Source organism: Poromitra crassiceps (assembly GCF_964638095.1).
Source record: "Poromitra crassiceps genome assembly, chromosome: 4".
NCBI classification, from domain to species: Eukaryota; Metazoa; Chordata; class Actinopteri; order Beryciformes; family Melamphaidae; genus Poromitra; species Poromitra crassiceps.
Window position 1 is genome coordinate 8,384,633 of NC_139626.1, and position 17,739 is coordinate 8,402,371.

A 17,739-nucleotide genomic window follows, 5' to 3' on the forward strand; every position below is an offset into this window, starting at 1 on the left:
TTACACATTACACAGAACGGCCTCACACACACAGTACACACAAGCATGCACTCGCGCAAGCACGCGCGCACACACACACACACACACACACACACACACACACAAAGACAAGCTCCTAGAATAAAAATAATTATTAATTCACTTTTTTTATTCAAAGATAGCAAAGTGCAGACAATACAGTACAGTGGTAACACTTTACAATAACGTACACAAATACTATAGTAGTTACTAGTAAACGAACCATTAACTAATAGCCAGTTAATGAGTAGCTAATGAAAAATTTGGCATTAGTCAATCACTAGTTAATCATAGTTAATGAGTAGGTAGTCATTAGTTAATGATTAGTATCTAATTTCCTGAGTAGAGTAGTTAATCATTACCTAATGATTACTAAATGTCAGCTCGTGAATAGAGTAGTTAATCATTAGCCTACTTAATGATTCCAAAATGTCAGTGCATGAGTGTATTAGTTAATCATTAGTTAATCATTAGTTAAGGTCACATTGTGAGTATAGTAGTTAATCATTAGTTCATGATTAGTTGTTAGTTCCTTAGTAGAGTAATTACTCATAAGTTAATGGTTAGTCAATGGTCAGTTTGGGAGTATATAGTTAATTGTTAGTTATTCATTACTTAATTACTTAATTATTACCTGTCCATTAGTTACTCTTTTTGTGTACCCTATTGTAAAGTGGTGCATCATACTCAGTAGTTTATGCATACTGAATCATTACTTAATTATTATCTGTCTATTAGTTAGTCTTTTTGTGTACCCTATTGTAAAGTGGTGCATCATACTCAGTAGTTTATGAATACTGAATCATTACTTAATTATTACCTGTCCATTAGTTACTCTTTTTCGTGTACCCTATTGTAAAGTGGTGCATCATACTCTGTAGTTTATGAGTACACCTGTCCATTTGTTACTCTTTTTGCACCCTAATATAAAGTGAAAGATATCCTTATCAAATAAACACTCCCTCCAGGTGAGATTCAAACCCTGAACCCCAAGATTGTTAAATTGTAAGTCTGGTTCTCTACCATCTGAGCTAACCAGCCTGTTATTTGGTAGAGCCATACTATAGGTCTGTAGAGTCAGAGACTAAGTATTATGTCCTATCCACATACTACTTTCTGTTCAAGTACTTATAGATTTTAAGATATATTCCACCCAAATACTACCTTCTCTCCAAATACTTATAGTTTTAAAGGTATATTCCATCCAAATACTACTTCATGTCCAAGTACTTAGGTATGTTTCAGCCAAATACTACCTATGTCTAAGTACTTGTAAGTACTTGGACAGAAAGTAGTATTTGGGTGGAATATACCTTTAAACTATAATACTTGGTCTCTGGCTCTACATTCGATAGTATGGCTCTAACAAGCAACAGGCTGGTTAGCTCAGATGGTAGAGAACCACACTTACAATTACAACAACAATCTTGGGGTTCTGGGTTCAAATCTCACCTGGAGGGAGTGTTTATTTGATAAGGATATCGTCCACTTTATATTAGGGTGCAAAAAGAGTAACAAATGGACAGGTAATGATTCAGTATTCATAAACTACAGAGTATGATGCACCACTTTACAATAGGGTACACAAAAAGAGTAACTAATGGACAGGTAATAATTAATTAATGATTCAGTATTCATAAACTACTGAGTATGATGCACCACTTTACAATAGGGTACACAAAAAGAGTAACTAATGGACAGGTAATAATTAAGTAATTAAGTAATGAATAACTAACAATTAACTATATACTCCCAAACTGACCATTGACTAACCATTAACTAATGAGTAATTACTCTACTAAGGAACTAACAACTAATCATGAACTAATGATTAACTACTATACTCACAATGTGACCGTAACTAATGATTAACTAATACATTCACGTACTGACATTTTGGAATCATTAAGTAATGATTAACTACTCTATTCACGAGCTGACATTTAGTAATCATTAGGTAATGATTAACTACTCTACTCAGGAAATTAGATACTAATCATTAACTAATGACTACCTACTCATTAACTATGATTAACTAGTGATTGACTAATGCCAAATTTTTCATTAGCTACTCATTAACTGGCTATTAGTTAATGGTTAGTTTACTAGTAACTACTATAGTATTTGTGTACATTATTGTAAAGTGTTACCCAGTACGGTATATACCATAAGACAGTGGTTCTCAAGGTGGGGACCCCCAGGAGTTGTGATTGATTCCATGACACGACACTCGGTCAATTCCAAAAAAACAACAACATTCAAACGCGAGGGACCAGAATTTCACTGCCGTCGCATCAAAACCTTACAGCTTCAAAAACCTTTCAGGAATTGAGAAAAACAGATTTATTTTGAGAGTGATTACAGTGCTTTTTTCCCCATCATGGCTTTTGAGTGGATTTCATGCTCCCTCTGAACATGCAGTTTTGAGGGGAAATATGAAAATCACCAAAACTGGAGTATTAAGGTTTTGGTATACGATAGCAGCAGTTTGTTTTTTTGCCTTGTGGCGTGCTCATCACCTGTCAGATTTGTAAGACCTTCCTTTTGGAGTCCTGAAAACATTACCTGACGCTGCCAGACAGGGGCGCCCCTATCTGGCAGCCGGGGGCGCCCCCATCTGGCAGCGTCAGGTAATGAAAACATCTGTGCATCCACTACATAAATCTGAAAGTCGCTATGCTGCTCTTCTCTTTCTTTGAAATGCGCTATTATTCACAGGACTATTGTAAATATAAATATATGTACTGTATATACTGACAGGAGAGAGATTTAGATATATATATATTAAATGTTGAATTCAAAATATAAATATTGATGAACATTCTGACATCATCGCATCCTGGTCCGAGCACAATATTGCTAGATTCACACAAAACAACACAAAGTAGAATTCACATTTATCAGCAGCAAAGTTTATATGGTAGCTGTAACCGCACTGATATAGGCTTAAGGTTCAATCTAGTTTATAGATCTGCTCAATTAAAAATGCTGATAGTGCTTGTGTTGCAGAGTCTTTGACCCCTGGAGCTTTAAGGAGAAATCTGCGTGGAAGCTTCTGCATCTCCGTCTTTTGTTTTCGGTTGACTAACAGCAGATGTCTCCACTCTCCTCATCCCCCAACCTGACTGAGATCTATGACATCACAATGTGACGGTCTCTTTGTTTAAAAACAAGACTGCCATTTTGTTACAAGCAGTTCCCCACATTAGAGGTCATCATATCCTCATTTCAATAATGAGAGACTAATAGAAAGTATAACAAGCTTTAATGATACAACAAATATATTTTGGCGTATGACTCCATGATATGATGACGCTCTCCTGAGATGATGAGAGGGCGTCGTCAGTGAAGAATAGGATAGGAAATCCCCCATAGGGAATTCTTCGATCAGGAGTCATGACCGATGGTGGTGGTCAGGGGAGGAGGTGGGGCGAAAACAACTGCTTCAGCGATGATGATCAGCAACTGAGAATGACACATACACAGCACATAGCAAACAGAGTAAACATGGACCCTGATATACTACACTGATTAGGTGATTGAGATCAGCTGGAGATGAATACCTTGGGCTGATTGGTTATTGCCACATGTGTGGTAAACTGTGAATGGGTGAGGAGACAGCATCAGAGAAAGGGGGCGAGCCTAACAATGAATGGGTTATACATCCTCATAGAAAGGGGGCATGCACTGTGATATGACGAGACTGGGCGTTGGCTGTTAAGTAGTCTTCATTATTGAAAATAGTCCAAGACTTCATTTCCAAAGCAGTAACCCAATAGACCCTTTTCACGGGGGCCGTTTTGTGTCGAAAAGGCAGAATAAACAGGTGCAAGCAAAACACTAATGAGGGTTTCCAAATTCCAATCATGGAAGTTGGAAACCCTCATTAGTGTTTTGCTTGCACCTGTGTTTACCCTGCCTTTCCGACACAAAATGGCCCCCATGAGAAGGGTCTATTCTGGGTTGGGGGGGGGGGGTGTCTCTGGCTACAGTAAACAATTGCATATTGTCACAATTTCAAAATGACAATGTGCAAGAACATTATTCATGGGCAGAAGAAGAGAATCAAACGCTCTTCATTAAAATAGCTGAATGATTGCTACAATTTATAGATTTGTCTGGTTTCAGTCGATTCTGCCAGCTGAGTGACATCAATGCAGCATGAAATGCTATCACCTCTATTTATAAGTTTGACAATAAAAACAAAACGCAATTGTGAAAACAAAACAATTTTTAAAAGCTGTTGTTAAAATGTGGTTGTGCTAAGGTCTGTCCTGTCCACATCTGGATTTGTGTGTTATAATGTGCCGCTCTCGGTCTAGTACAGAAGGTTCTGTTGTTTTTCAGATCTTGTACATATACTGTATTCATCGAACACAACTTTATTAGCAGTAATCCTGTCTAACAGAGACACTTGGTGAGAGACTCCAGACGCAGTTTCCAATATGATAGTTTTTGTAAGCATGCCCTTTGAACGCAAAAATTGGAAGGCCTTTTTTAACTGAATAGGTGGAATGTACTGGTGATAAGTGAAGATAAGTTGTGATACCGGGGGGGGGGGGGGGGGGGGGGGGGGGTCATGTGTGAATAGACAAAGAGCTTTGCAAACCTGAAGAATAATTCAGTGCTGCCCTTGACACTTTTTTTTAAAAAATCAAACTTCAACTCCACATCTATTCGGTTATAATGGTTTGTTAAAATCATTCATGAATTGAAGTCATTTTCAACGCTGATAAACATTCACCACGTATCTTCCTCATTACATAAATACAGTAACATTTGTTATCTGTAAGAAAATCACAACCAACTCCAATTATAGCCCACTGCCAAGAACTGGAAATTTTAAGTTGATTACAAAGAGGAAAGGTGACCGGGTTGTGACAAGAATAATATCTTATAAATATATTGCACCTTATTTAGTTAGCGATCTGAAATTTGATGAAAACAAATCTTCTAAATTCATACCAAAGCCAAGCAAGGAAAACTGTGGCGTGCAGAGGTTTGGTTTCCCTGTATGAGCATGTGTACAGTAGATTACACTGTGGTGCATGCAGCCATTGCAAATACATCTTCAAGCATCTTTTTTTTTTTTTTTTGCATAGTTTACGTTCCAAGTAATGGGGGCCAAAATAAAAATGGAGGGAATGAGTGAGGAATCTTTGTAGACTTAAAGGCCCTTTTGTGTCAAACTGTGGTGACGCTGTTGGAAGCTCTTTAAAGTACGGAGTAAAGAGGAAATGCCTTTTCTTGGATAACGCTCTCTCCCAGTCACCAAGTAGAACACAGTGTGTACTGTAAGATAAGAAATAATCCTCATCCGAATGTTGAAACTATTAAAAAAAATGTTTTTATATTACTTGGATTCTCTGTGTTTTTGCTACGAGTTGTTTGTGAGAGGGGGGGGGGAATCAATGATGCTCAATGGTCAATATATGAATCATATGGATTTATTAGACAAAACAGAAAAGGGCTCTATGTGGACTATACAATAGAACTGAGAAAATACCAGCAATATATTACACAAGTGTTGGTATAAAACTGTCCAAGTCGATCGATGTCTCTCTCCTAGGAAGCTCCCCAATCCCATCCAAGGTGCCTTGGTGCAGGCCAAACACGTTCTGTAGAAAAACACAAAACATTGGATCAAATTAGATTTACGAGATAAATCTGACAAACACTACTTCCTGCTACCCACTGACACCCAAACCAACATGCTTGTTTGACAACTGTTAAAATTAACCTTAGAACCTTTAACATTCAATGATCAAACTCATGCTTCATGCAACGAATTATAATTCATAAAATCCATGCAGAGAGAGAGAGAGAAAAGTATCATGCAGGTTAAATAGTGACAGAAGTCATATTGCATTATGAAACATGCTGATGGACCCGTACCTTGGACCTTTTGGCCAAAAAACTAAACTGTGGTAGGGCAGCTGCTTCCAAACACGTGTCCTTGTAAGCAAAATGTACAAGATACAGTACAATGTGACATAGCTTTAGCTCTTTCTTTGAGTATTTGATTAATTACAGAAATTGACACAATTATCATGAAGGCGTCACCGACATCATTAATCTATTCAGTTAAGATGAATTATTAACCGCTAACTATCTCCAATGAAATCCTTTCTCTGTTTATTCCTAATCCAAAATGCACTGGGCGGTTCCTCTTACCAGAGTCCATGACGATGTTCAGGGGGGAGTGGTAGGTCTGCAGGTAGTGCTGTGGGCTCTGCAGCTCATCTCTCATCAGCAGCTGGACTAGGGCCTCCTGAGGGACCATCAGCCAGAGAGCATCATCCAGCACTGCCCCAGGAAGAGTCTGGGAATAAAGGAAAATCGATGCATCTGTTAACAGAACCAGATCTGATCTAGGGAGATGGTGGCAGTTAGAGTTATGTAAACAGAGTTATCTACGCGTTATCTTCAGCCTAAGAGGCACCTGGATTACGCAGAACCATTATTTTCCTAGTCTACAGTATGATCCCAATAAAAAGCAAACGCACCTTCTTGGATATTTCAGGGTGTTTGCTCAGCTTGTGGAGCGCTGACAGGACAGAGCAAAGCAGAGAGTCTGTGCTCTCTTCCTCAGTCCTATCCCCAAGCATCCTGGTCTGCACACTCACCACCTTCAAACAAACAATCAACCAACATTATTCATATACTGTACACTATATCACTACCAGTCAAAAGTTTGGACACAAGCATTTTCTCGATTACTATTTTTCACATTTTAGAATGAAAACTATGAAATAACACAAATGGAATCATGCAAAAGTGTTCATGCAAAACTATATTATCTTTTCTTTAAATTAATAAATACATGCCCTTTGCCTTGATAGAAAGGCAAAGTGCTGGAAAGAAATTCATACATACGCATCGACATTGGCAATGACTTTCCGATAGTGTGCATCTAATAATAGTATAGTATATATGTATATAACATTTAATTCACACAGAAAGGATATGTGCTTTATTTTACAGAAACTTAAAAACAACAACCACACAAGTAAAGACAAAAAGCCAACCTTGTAGCTCCAGTGTTGGAACAGCCTGCTTGAAGGGCTGTGAGCCATGAACACAACCTTGGGAGCTTCCAACAGGATGCTAGACCTGAGGGGGGTCAAATTACTGAGTATGGTGCATAAAAAACCCCAAAAAACTTCAAAAGGTCAAAGGTCCACAACTCAGTTTGGGTCCCAATCCTTTTACAAGAATCTCTGGATCATGGGAGAAGCCGGGTGGCATGGCCGCAATCAGAGTAAATATTCATTATTAGTCATTAAGCAGCAGTAATAAAACATTTAAAACAGCTGCTGTGCATCTAAAGTCTAGAGTCTAGAGTCATTTAAAGTCTAGAGTCTAGAGTCATTTAAAGTCTAGAGTCTAGAGTCATTTAAAGTCTAGACTAGAGTCATTTAAAGTCTAGAGTCTAGAGTAATTTAAAGTATAGTTTAGTTAGTTAGTCTTAAAGTCTAGGCCATTTCTTGAGTGTAAAGCATTCCTTTCAAGACATTATACTGCTAAGGACCGTGGCATCATCAACAGCTCAAACAAGAGTCTTATGTAGACATCATCATGAGATGTTGTCATATCAGTACAGACTTGAACATAACCTGCTGCACTGGCTGTGTACAGTAAGGTGAATTTCCACCAGTCAGTGGATAAAATGTATTTTAATGTATAGTATTAGGTGGCACAATACATCACGACACATCCCATTGTAGCACATTACATGGTATGTATCTGTCATACAAGGACGTAGCTTTACCTGTCTGGCCGTTGCTGCATGTCTTCCAGGTCTTTCAGAACAGAAAGCAGAACTTCACTGGAGGACTAGAAGAGAAGAGAGACGGACAGCAAACATGAAAGAAAGAGAGATCTCACATCATGAACATTTGTCATGCATGGATCCTATGAATAGGTAGGCTGTTCAAACTCACCTCAATAACATGAAGCATGCAGGATGGATAAAGTAAGAGCAGGCCTGTGATATGATCCCATTTGTATCTCCTCCGCAAATGAAGGTTCAGCTTTTCATAATGTGCTGTGCAGAAACAAGCAATAATATATCCGTTTGTAGGACCCTGGCAAATGCAGAAAATATTTTAAAAAAACTGAAGATCCTTTATACACAGATGAAAGCCTTGCTCTCTTGTCAACACATACCAACCCTTCCTGGCGCTTTTTATTGCCAGCTTTCTATTCTGCTCTTTTGTGGTAGCAGCATTCGTCAAAAGCTTTTACAAGCACAGCCTGCAGACTCATTCACATGTAGAGGTGTGAAAGCTATAAAAACACTCAGACCGGCTAAACGAGAAAGCCTTTTCTTGCAACCGCTTCACATTTTAGTAAACCAGGATTGCATTTTCTAAAAGCATATGCGGGAAAGGGGTTGTTGTGAACTGTTGGAAACTTGTTCAAACTTCAACAAGGGTAAAGGCAGTCAAGTAAATTGATATTTTCTATAGTAGGTTTGCACATGTAAAATATGGAATATCAAAGGGGATACCATCATCCTTTCCATCTCAAATCTTCCCCTGGCTATATGAAGTATTAGGAGGGATCCAATTAACCGGTTGACCCCACAGACTGATATAAAGAGTGCATTGACCACTGATGGGAATGAAGGCGTCCCGTCCGGGAAATGGCGATGCCTTGTAAATCTGCCATGGAATGCCCAGGCTCCCAGTCTTAATAGCTCTTCAAATGCTGTTCTAAGGTAACTGCTGGGCTGGCTAACCTGCCAGGTCCGTCCTGTCGTCGAGCCGCTGGGGGAGGCCTGCGATCACTATGAGCCGCTGTAACAGGAGCCTCTGGCGGGACACAGAGGAAGGGCATTAGAGGACCTGCTGAGTGGGGGGGTCAGGATTATGGAGAAATGTCAGACCTCCATTCATGCAAACGTGTGCAGTCGGTTAAGGTGACTGTGCCACCATGTTCTGTGACGGATAGTGCACGTACACACACACACGCACGCACACACACACGCGCATGCACACACATATATGATTTATTTATGTCCACATAAATACAGAGTACAAAGGACATAAACACTAATAATGCAGTCAGATGCTGGGAGACAGTTAGTTACAAAAGTGCCTAGTTGGCAACCACAATAATGCGCACAAAAAAAGGAACACCACACAGATTGATGGCAGTGGCAAATTGACAAATACAGTTACACTGTAATACAAGATATTGGTTAGCATCCACTTTAAGGATACAAAACGCAGCGCCTTCTCCATATTGAGCGGCTACCAATAATAGCAGAGACTGAGCAATACCTTGCTAGCTGTTTGGCCCTTCTCTTAGGTAGTCGAGCCATCTCACAACCAGTTTGTGAACATGACCCAGGCTACCAAATATGAAAACTAAAAGTTTATAACTAGCCCAGCTGTGAAATGGTCTGCTTCTCACACACACACACACACACACACACACACACACACACACACACACACACACACACACACACACACACACACACACACACACACACACACACACACACACACACACACACACACACACAAAATGGGAGAGTCATAGTCACAGGGGCATTCAAATTATTATCTTACTTTTCAATATCATATGAGTTGTCATTGTCAAATATCAGAACCAGTCAGCAAAACACCATTATGTGTCGTGAAACAGATGTCAGATCAGATCTCAGAATACAAAAAATACACAGGAGCAAACAAACAAACAAACAAACAAACAAACAAAAATGCATTCTGAGATAAACCCAATTTTGAATTTGCTTTCCACTAATCTGAAATATCATACACACCGTATCTTCTTGCAGATGCACAAGCTTCTCCTGTGCCATAAGCTGGTGAAATAAACTAGTCCCAGTTTCCTCCTCTTTCTCTTCCTCTACTTTCAAATTCTGCAAGCTGGATTGCTCCATCTCTCTCTCTCTCTTTCTGTCTGTCTTTCTCTCGATCTATCGCACTCCAGCACTGAGTGAGTGAGTGAGCCAAGAGTAGCAACAGCGGGCCGCCTTCCCTCAGTGTTTACATCTTTCATAAAAGCCCATATCCTAGAAACCTACCATTGTTCTCCCTGATGCTATAAAACCAAGCCTACTGCTCTCTGGTGCAATTACTGATGCCCAAGATACACAGCAAGACCCATGGCAGCCCAGGTCAGGAGTGCTGTATAGTGTGGGCAGGGCCAAGGGTCTTTAAACTGTTCCCTGGTTTCTGTCCAGGACCCAAAATGGTTTGTGGGACTATTTGGTCATGGTCGGCCCACAGGTAAAAAAGAAAAGAAAAAAAAGACAAGATTTAATGGATCTAATGTAAGAGACTCAATCTGACCTTTTGTTGTCCCCTCCTCAGGCTGTAGGCTAGAGAAGCCTGCACTCCTGTAGTATTTTATTTGTTTACTCACAATTATCTATGACAATTTATGATTGACAACTGATCACATTCTTCTCTCACAAGCAGCTCTAATTTAAATATGAAAGCAGAGTGTAAAAACCCTGGTGTGACATACCAACACACTTATTGGGAATGCCCATGCTAAAGGCAAAGGCTTCCATCAATATGATATAGGCTACAGTTTGTTATTGCGTCCCATGTCATGATGTTTTTATAAAAAATAAGCGTATATACCATCAACAAGTATGACTGTTGTTGTGGAAAAGCTTCTTGGGCCGTTATGTTCCCATCTGTGCGACAGAACTATTCAAAGTTTAGCAAGCACAGAATAAAAAGTGCCGACACAAACCTCTCTCGTTTTCCCGTAAGACACGTCATCGAACAGTGACATTCTGCTTTGAGACTCTGTCTCTTTCTTTTCTGCCTCTTTCTTTTTCCTAGATTTTGAAGGACCGTTATTCATTTTCTGCGTTGAGGAGGAAGCCATGATTGACAGGATCATGGGGTGTTGTGGCGTTGCGCGCCGCTGTCTTCGGGGTTACAAGCGGGGTTACCAGGCAACAAGTTCAGCGAGTGACGCGTTTGACGTAACATGACGTAACATGTGACGAGGCGTGATTTCTAACCCCACATAGGATAAACAATAACCACGCCCTGTGGCGCCGGGATTGGCCAGGAGCAACACTGGAGGGCACGCAGCCCAGCGATTTCATGAACCAACTGAATAGCATTATGGTCACCTACCTTCCTTAGCATAGTAATAATAATAATAATAAGTATAATAGCCTAATTGTAATCTACACAATGTACACAATCTACAAAAACATGCAATAATATAAACGGTGTTCACGTTCATAGCTCATATAATATAATGTATCGTTAATTTCAAGCTCAATTCTTACCCAGAGAAAAGGTAGGCTACAGCACTGAAATAACAAGCAATAGTTTTTTAAACATCTTTATTTTAAAAGGTGAAAAACCACAGGTGCTTTAGTCCCAAGCTTCAATGCTTCAATGCTCCTGGCCAATCCCAGCGCCACAGGGCGTGGTTATTGCTTATCCTATGTGGGGTTAGAAATCACGCTCACAGCGTCAGATTACATCAGATTGTTATGAAATTTTCTGGGTGACCCCCCGGGGTGGAGTACTATGAGCCTGAAGTGGAATGGTTTAATAATAACAGGTAGTTTTCTATCAATATTCCTCCAAATGTACATGTAATGCAGTGAAAAATCAATATTTAGAAGGCTTTTATTGTGAAATGCTACATCAGATTGTTATGAAATTGTCTGGATGACACCCTGGGGTTGAGTACTATCAGTCTGAAGTATAATTATTTTGTAATAGGCAGTTTCCTTGAACTAACCATTTGAATGTTCAGAAAACAGTGAAAAGAAAAAAAAGTAGGCTTTTACTTTGAAATTGTACATCAACTCTCATAGCGTGCAATTGTAATTATAATATGTAAAAATTAGAACATTTAATTAGTATAGATTTGTTCTGGGAGTGCGCTGGAGCTGGATGGCGAAGATTTGAAGCCCAGGCGAGGGGCGTACAACGGAGCGTGCAAGCTGACTTTTCTTTTCTTCTCTAACTATTTTAATGAACTGTTCGCTTGAGTTGAAGTGGGTCGGAACGAACGAGTGCGTCTTGAACAAGCAGTCGTGACGACTGAGGCGAACGGGGGGGGAGAGAGAATATGGTCATGTTTATGTTATGCGAGTGATTGAGTTGATAGAACACAGGTGTATTCATCAGTGAAGTGATTGGAGCGCAGGTGAAATGGCTTAGTGCGGCGCAGATAATTACATGGCGTGGTCTTTGTGTTCCTGAACTTCAGTTAGCACACTAACTCCATAAAAGGAGAGCAGCCTGATCGCCCCTCTCTGTAAGGATTCCAGTCCCACTCCCACCCAAAGGTGCAGACCAGCTCCAACAAACACATCGCCAACACTGTGGAATCGCCTCCCCCTAGGTATGAGATTGGCAGACTCAGTGTCCACTTTTAAATCGCTTCTTAAAACCTATTTATTTAAACAAGCCTTTTATTAATTTTATCCCACTCGCTTCTTTTATTTTTATTTGTGTTGCCTGATTGGTTTTAATTTTTGTTGTTTTATGTGCTGTTCCTTCACATGCTATTGTGTTATGTAGGCCTACCTGTTGCAGTTTGTGCCGGTTGATGTTTTTCTAGCCTGCTTTTTGTGTACTTGTTGGCTAAATTTTGAACGAACCTGCTATAAATCTGTTTTTATTTCCTGTATGTAAAGCACTTTGTGATCCATGGATTTGAAAAGTGCTACCCAGCGAGCATTTTTCGGTTGAAAAGACGTTTAAAAAACGTTTAGGGTCAACGTTGAAAAAACGTGCAAGGAAGGTTTGAAAGTGAAAGTTTTTTCACCCACTATTTGCAGACGTTTATTGAACGTTTGTTTATTTCACCAGGAAATTAAATTAAAAATTCAGCAGCGCACACGGGATTCGAACCCCGCTTTCCCACATTCAAGCCAGTCCGCTCTACGCGCTGAGCTATATATTTTCTTATACTCTGTAGAGAGCTGGGCACATATATGCTCTATCTCGCACACAACTTGTAGACTACATGATTGTCGACATCGGAGGACAAGTTATTTTATGTGATGTGTGTACGAGACTATTATATTAATGTAACAGACTAAAATTATGTTGTGTGTGTGTGTTGTCTATAGGCTGTAGCCTATGGCTTCAGAGGTTAACTTCATTTAACACCAGAGACTGAGGAGGTACACAGAGCCTCTATACAGTCTGTACAATAACATAGCGTGCCCAGAGCACCTCGTTCCGCACTTGGTGCAGACCGGTGCAGACTTGCTTTGGTCTAGTCTAGTCAGTCACGGTTAGTATAGCTAGCAAGTAAGTAGGCTACTTGCGTTACTGCGTTGCTGCAGGAACTGAATTCATTATTTTATAGTATTGCGCTAAACTATTAACCATAGTTGTGTCCTGGAAGCTTTTTGCTGGCACCACATAGCCTATATAGTCCCATATTTATGATATTTCATGTGACATAAAATGCGTTGAAATGTAGTTTTCGTATAGACCAGATTTCAACTCTGTTACACAATAAAATGGACAAATGCCAATTCACACACTATCAATATTGCCTCTATTCCAAGCTACAACAAATGTTTTAACAATATGATGCACCAAATTGTGTTTTTTTACACGTTGACGTTGTAACCGCATTTTAGCCGGTTGAAAAGAGGGTGAAATTAGGTCTTAGACGTTCAAACCCAATATCACCCAGATTTCAACTAAAAATCAACGTTGAAAAAACGTTTTGTGCTCGCTGGGTATATAAATAAAGTCTTACTTAATTACTTCCATCACCAGCCCGTCCTGCTCCAATGACTCCAGAGAGAAACGTTCAGACCAGCATGCTGCTGCTCCTGTGCTGTCTCGGTCTGGCTCTGGGTGCCACCGTGCCTCCGGGTGCCACCGTGTCTCCCTCAGCTGAAGGGAAGCTCAATGCCACCGTGTCTCCCTCAGCTGAAGGGAAGCTCAAGCGCGGCTCCTGTCCCTGGTTCTGGAACAGCATCAATGGCCGCTGTTACAAATACATGGCCTCAAGGAAGACCTGGGTTGATGCAGAACTCTACTGCGTGAAACAAGGGGCCAACCTGGTTTCTATCCACAGTCAGGAACAAAGCAACGTTGTCCATGAGCTGATCCGATACTTTGATATTAACAACTCGCCCACCTGGATCGGACTCAGTGACGCCCACAAGGAAGGAGCGTGGATGTGGTCTGATGGGTCAGATGTGGGGTTTGTCCAGTGGAACAGAGGCGAGCCAAACAACGAAGAATCTGAGCATTGTGTCCATACAAATTCGGGTGCAGAAAAGAGATGGAATGACGTTTCCTGTGATGCTACATACTCTTTTGTTTGTGTATCTCACTGTTAGCTGTAACAGCTGTGTCTGAGTCAACCAGCTGACTTTCAACCTATTGCTCTGTTGAAATGCATTTGGCCTCCATAATAAAGAGACCAGTAGCCTATACAAGTTTGTGTGTACAGTCGACATTAATTTCAGTGTCCTTCATTTTAATCAATATTGACAGTTTTTGGGGTCCATTCAAAACTTTACATTGTGACAGTACAACGACATAAAATATTACAGAGTAGTCAGGATGACCACTAGAAACTAATAGCTTACAATGAACATACACTAATCCAATACACTGACAATACAACCATCAAAATATTACACATTAGACAGAACGGCCTCACACACAGTACACACAAGCATGCACTCACGCAAACACACACACACACACACACACACACACAAAGACAAGCTCCTAGAATAAAAAATAATTAATTCACTTTTTTTATTCAAAGATAGCAAAGTGCAGACAATACAGTACAGTATATACCATAAGACAGTGGTTCTCAAGGTGGGGACCCCCAGGAGTCCTTGAGGAGGTTCCAGGTGGGGGGGTGGGGGGGCAGCTAAAAGAAGAATCATTTGTTTTCTCTATAATTCCATCCATAAGTAACAGAATGGTAGAATGTATGACAATTTTGGTCATGGGTTTCACACTTTCTGTAATAAAACATCTAAAATCTAAAATCTTATCAGATGGGGGAGCCTGGGACAAAATCTTATAAAATGGGTGTCCATGGTCTAATTTTGTCAGTTTAGGGGTCCTTGATGTGAACAAGTTTGAGAACGACTGCATCAAAAATAACATGTTAACCCCTCCCCTCCTAACCTTCTGCCTACTGTAGATGCTCTGTGCGTTTGTTTTTGTTTGTGTGTTTGGTTTTATGTTTTGCTGTTATTTTTGTGGAGATTGTGTGTGTTGTGTTGTGGGTGACTGGGGACGGAGGGCATATTATTTGTTATCGCATTCTTCAGTGACTGTTTGCCCCTCTGATAACAAAAAAAAGAATAAACATACTTAAAAAAAAGAAAAGAAAATACCCTCCCTTTTTTTATAATTCACCCTAAAGACTCATTCTTGTTAGGCTAGACACCATAGACATCTTAACTTTCACAAAGCTCAGTTAAGTTGTGTGTGTGTGTGTGTGTGTGTGTGTGTGTGTGTGTGTGTGTGTGTGTGTGTGTGTGTGTGTGTGTGTGTGTGTGTGTGTGTGTGTGTGTGTGTGTGTGTGTGTGTCTGTGTGTTGTCTGTGTGTGAGCAGGGGGAGCAGCTCCGAGCAAGGCGCTGAGGAAAAGAGAGTGTTTCTGGTGTGACTGGTTTAGCGTGGCACTCAGCTTCTGTTAAGCGCTGCTTCAGTGCTGCTTCTGAATAGCGCCTAGTATGAACCGAGGCTTAGACCTCCGGAGCCAGGCAGAACCATCATGAGGGCCTTTTCTGGCCCCCGGGCCATATAATGCCTTGGGCATGTATTGCCCTGCTCTTATCAATCTTATTATGTCTCATTCACCCAGGTTATGTGATATCTCCTTGTGTGCTCATCATGGTCTTTTTATGATGATGATCAGATATGGCAGAGTGGAACTAAAAAGGTGTGTCTACAGCAAATTATATAAACCAATAACACCCTCCAATGACACCCCTCTCCAAAGCAGATAAAAGGAGAGCAGCCTGTCACCCCTCTCTGCAAGGCTTCCAGTTCCACCCAAAGGTGCAGACCAGCTCCAACAAACACCTCAGCAGCCCATCCTGCTCCAGTGACTCCAGAGAGAAACACTCAGACCAGCATGCTGCTGCTCCTGTGCTGTCTCGGTCTGGCTCTGGGTGCTGTGTCTCCCTCAGCTGACCGTCAAGTGAAGCTCGAGCGCGGCTCCTGTCCCATGTTCTGGTACAGCTTCAATGGCCGCTGTTACAAAGCTCTACTGTGTGTCTCAAGGGGCCAACCTGGTGTCTATCCACAATGAAGAACAAAGCAGCTTTGTCCAATCTCTGATCCAGAACTTTGACCATACCATGGGGAAAACCTGGATCGGACTCAGTGACGCCGTGCAGGAAGGAGCATGGATGTGGTCCGACGGCTCCGAGGTGGAGTTTGTCCTGTGGCTAGAAGGCCAGCCAGACAACTACGGAGGAAGTGAGCATTGTGGGCATACACGATTTGATGCAAAGACATGGAATGACTGTATATGTCATGGCCATAACACTTATCCTTTTGTTTGCCTATCTCGCACAGTCTGTCCTTAGCAACTGTAACGACTGTGTCTGAGTCAGCTGACTTTCAACCTGTTGCTCTGTTGAAATGCATTTGGCCTCCATAATAAAGAGACAAGTATACAAGTTAATGTGTACAGTTGACATTGATTGATTGATTGATTGATTGATTGAAGTTTATTTCAAATATGCAACAACAACAAACAATAAGTACAGATATAGCCTTATGCCATTAAAATATATAAATGTATTAGACAAACACAAAGATCAAACTCAATTTTGTCATTACATATTTTAAAAGGAGTGGGAAGAAGTATAGGCCTACACTTATTTAATCCAACATTAATTTCAGTGTCCTTCATTTTAATCAACATTGACAGTTTTTTTTGGTCCATTCAAAACTTTACATTGTGACAGTACAACATAAAAACAGTACAACATAAAATATTACAGTAGTCAGGATGACCACTAGAAACTAATAGCTTACATTGAACATACACCAATCCAACCATCAAAATATTACACAATACACAGGACCTCCTCTATGACATCCCACCCTCCGCTAAGGCCATTAGGAGTAAAAAAAAAAAAAAAAAAAGGCAACCCATCAAACCCACCCAAACACACTACGGTGACATTTCTGGACAGCTTTTGGACAGTGGACACCCCTGTGTCCAAGATGTCAGCTAATGTTGACAACTTCGGACAGTCTCCAGCACTAAAGTGGACTGTTGCACTTACAACGGATGACCACCAGATGGTGCCAACGTTCAACATTGATATGCGTAGCGCCTGCGCAGCTGTGAAGCCTGACGGTACGTGCACATCTACAATGGCACGGCGGCTTGCCTGCTGAAAAAGCCGCTTTGACGCTGCATCTTGATAGGCTGTCTTGCTGTATTCTCGATTCTGATTGGTCCATTTCAACATCGCGCTGGAACCGCCCCCAGCGTTTCAGCGTTTCACTGTCGCAGACTAGAGGCGGCTTGTCTCCGAGCGGCTTCACGCTCGCGGGGCGGGACTAGGGCGGGACCTTTCGTTGAAGCTACCCAATGACAGCTCTTCTTACACATTTCCTCCCCGCACCCTCCTGTGTACAACGTTTCTACAGGCTACAGCTCCAAGCTGGAAGCTGGTTTGCACGCCCACAAAACGCTGCGACACAGCGGAAAAGCGAATTTGCCATTGTAGATGTGCA

General features: G+C 40.9%; 1 protein-coding gene across 1 annotated transcript; it reads right to left on the reverse strand.

Moving 5' to 3' along the window:
- Window positions 1-2,320: 2,320 nt before the first annotated feature.
- Window positions 2,321-9,266, reverse strand: LOC310775571 (uncharacterized protein; the record flags this gene model as incomplete). Its single annotated transcript, XM_083635741.1, has 8 exons — window positions 2,321-2,336; window positions 2,584-2,635; window positions 6,193-6,340; window positions 6,525-6,647; window positions 7,047-7,131; window positions 7,790-7,854; window positions 8,766-8,834; window positions 9,246-9,266. 8 exons carry the CDS (start codon window positions 9,264-9,266, stop codon window positions 2,321-2,323), a joined length of 579 nt encoding a protein of 192 aa, XP_083491867.1.
- Between the last annotated feature and the right edge of the window lie 8,473 nt (window positions 9,267-17,739).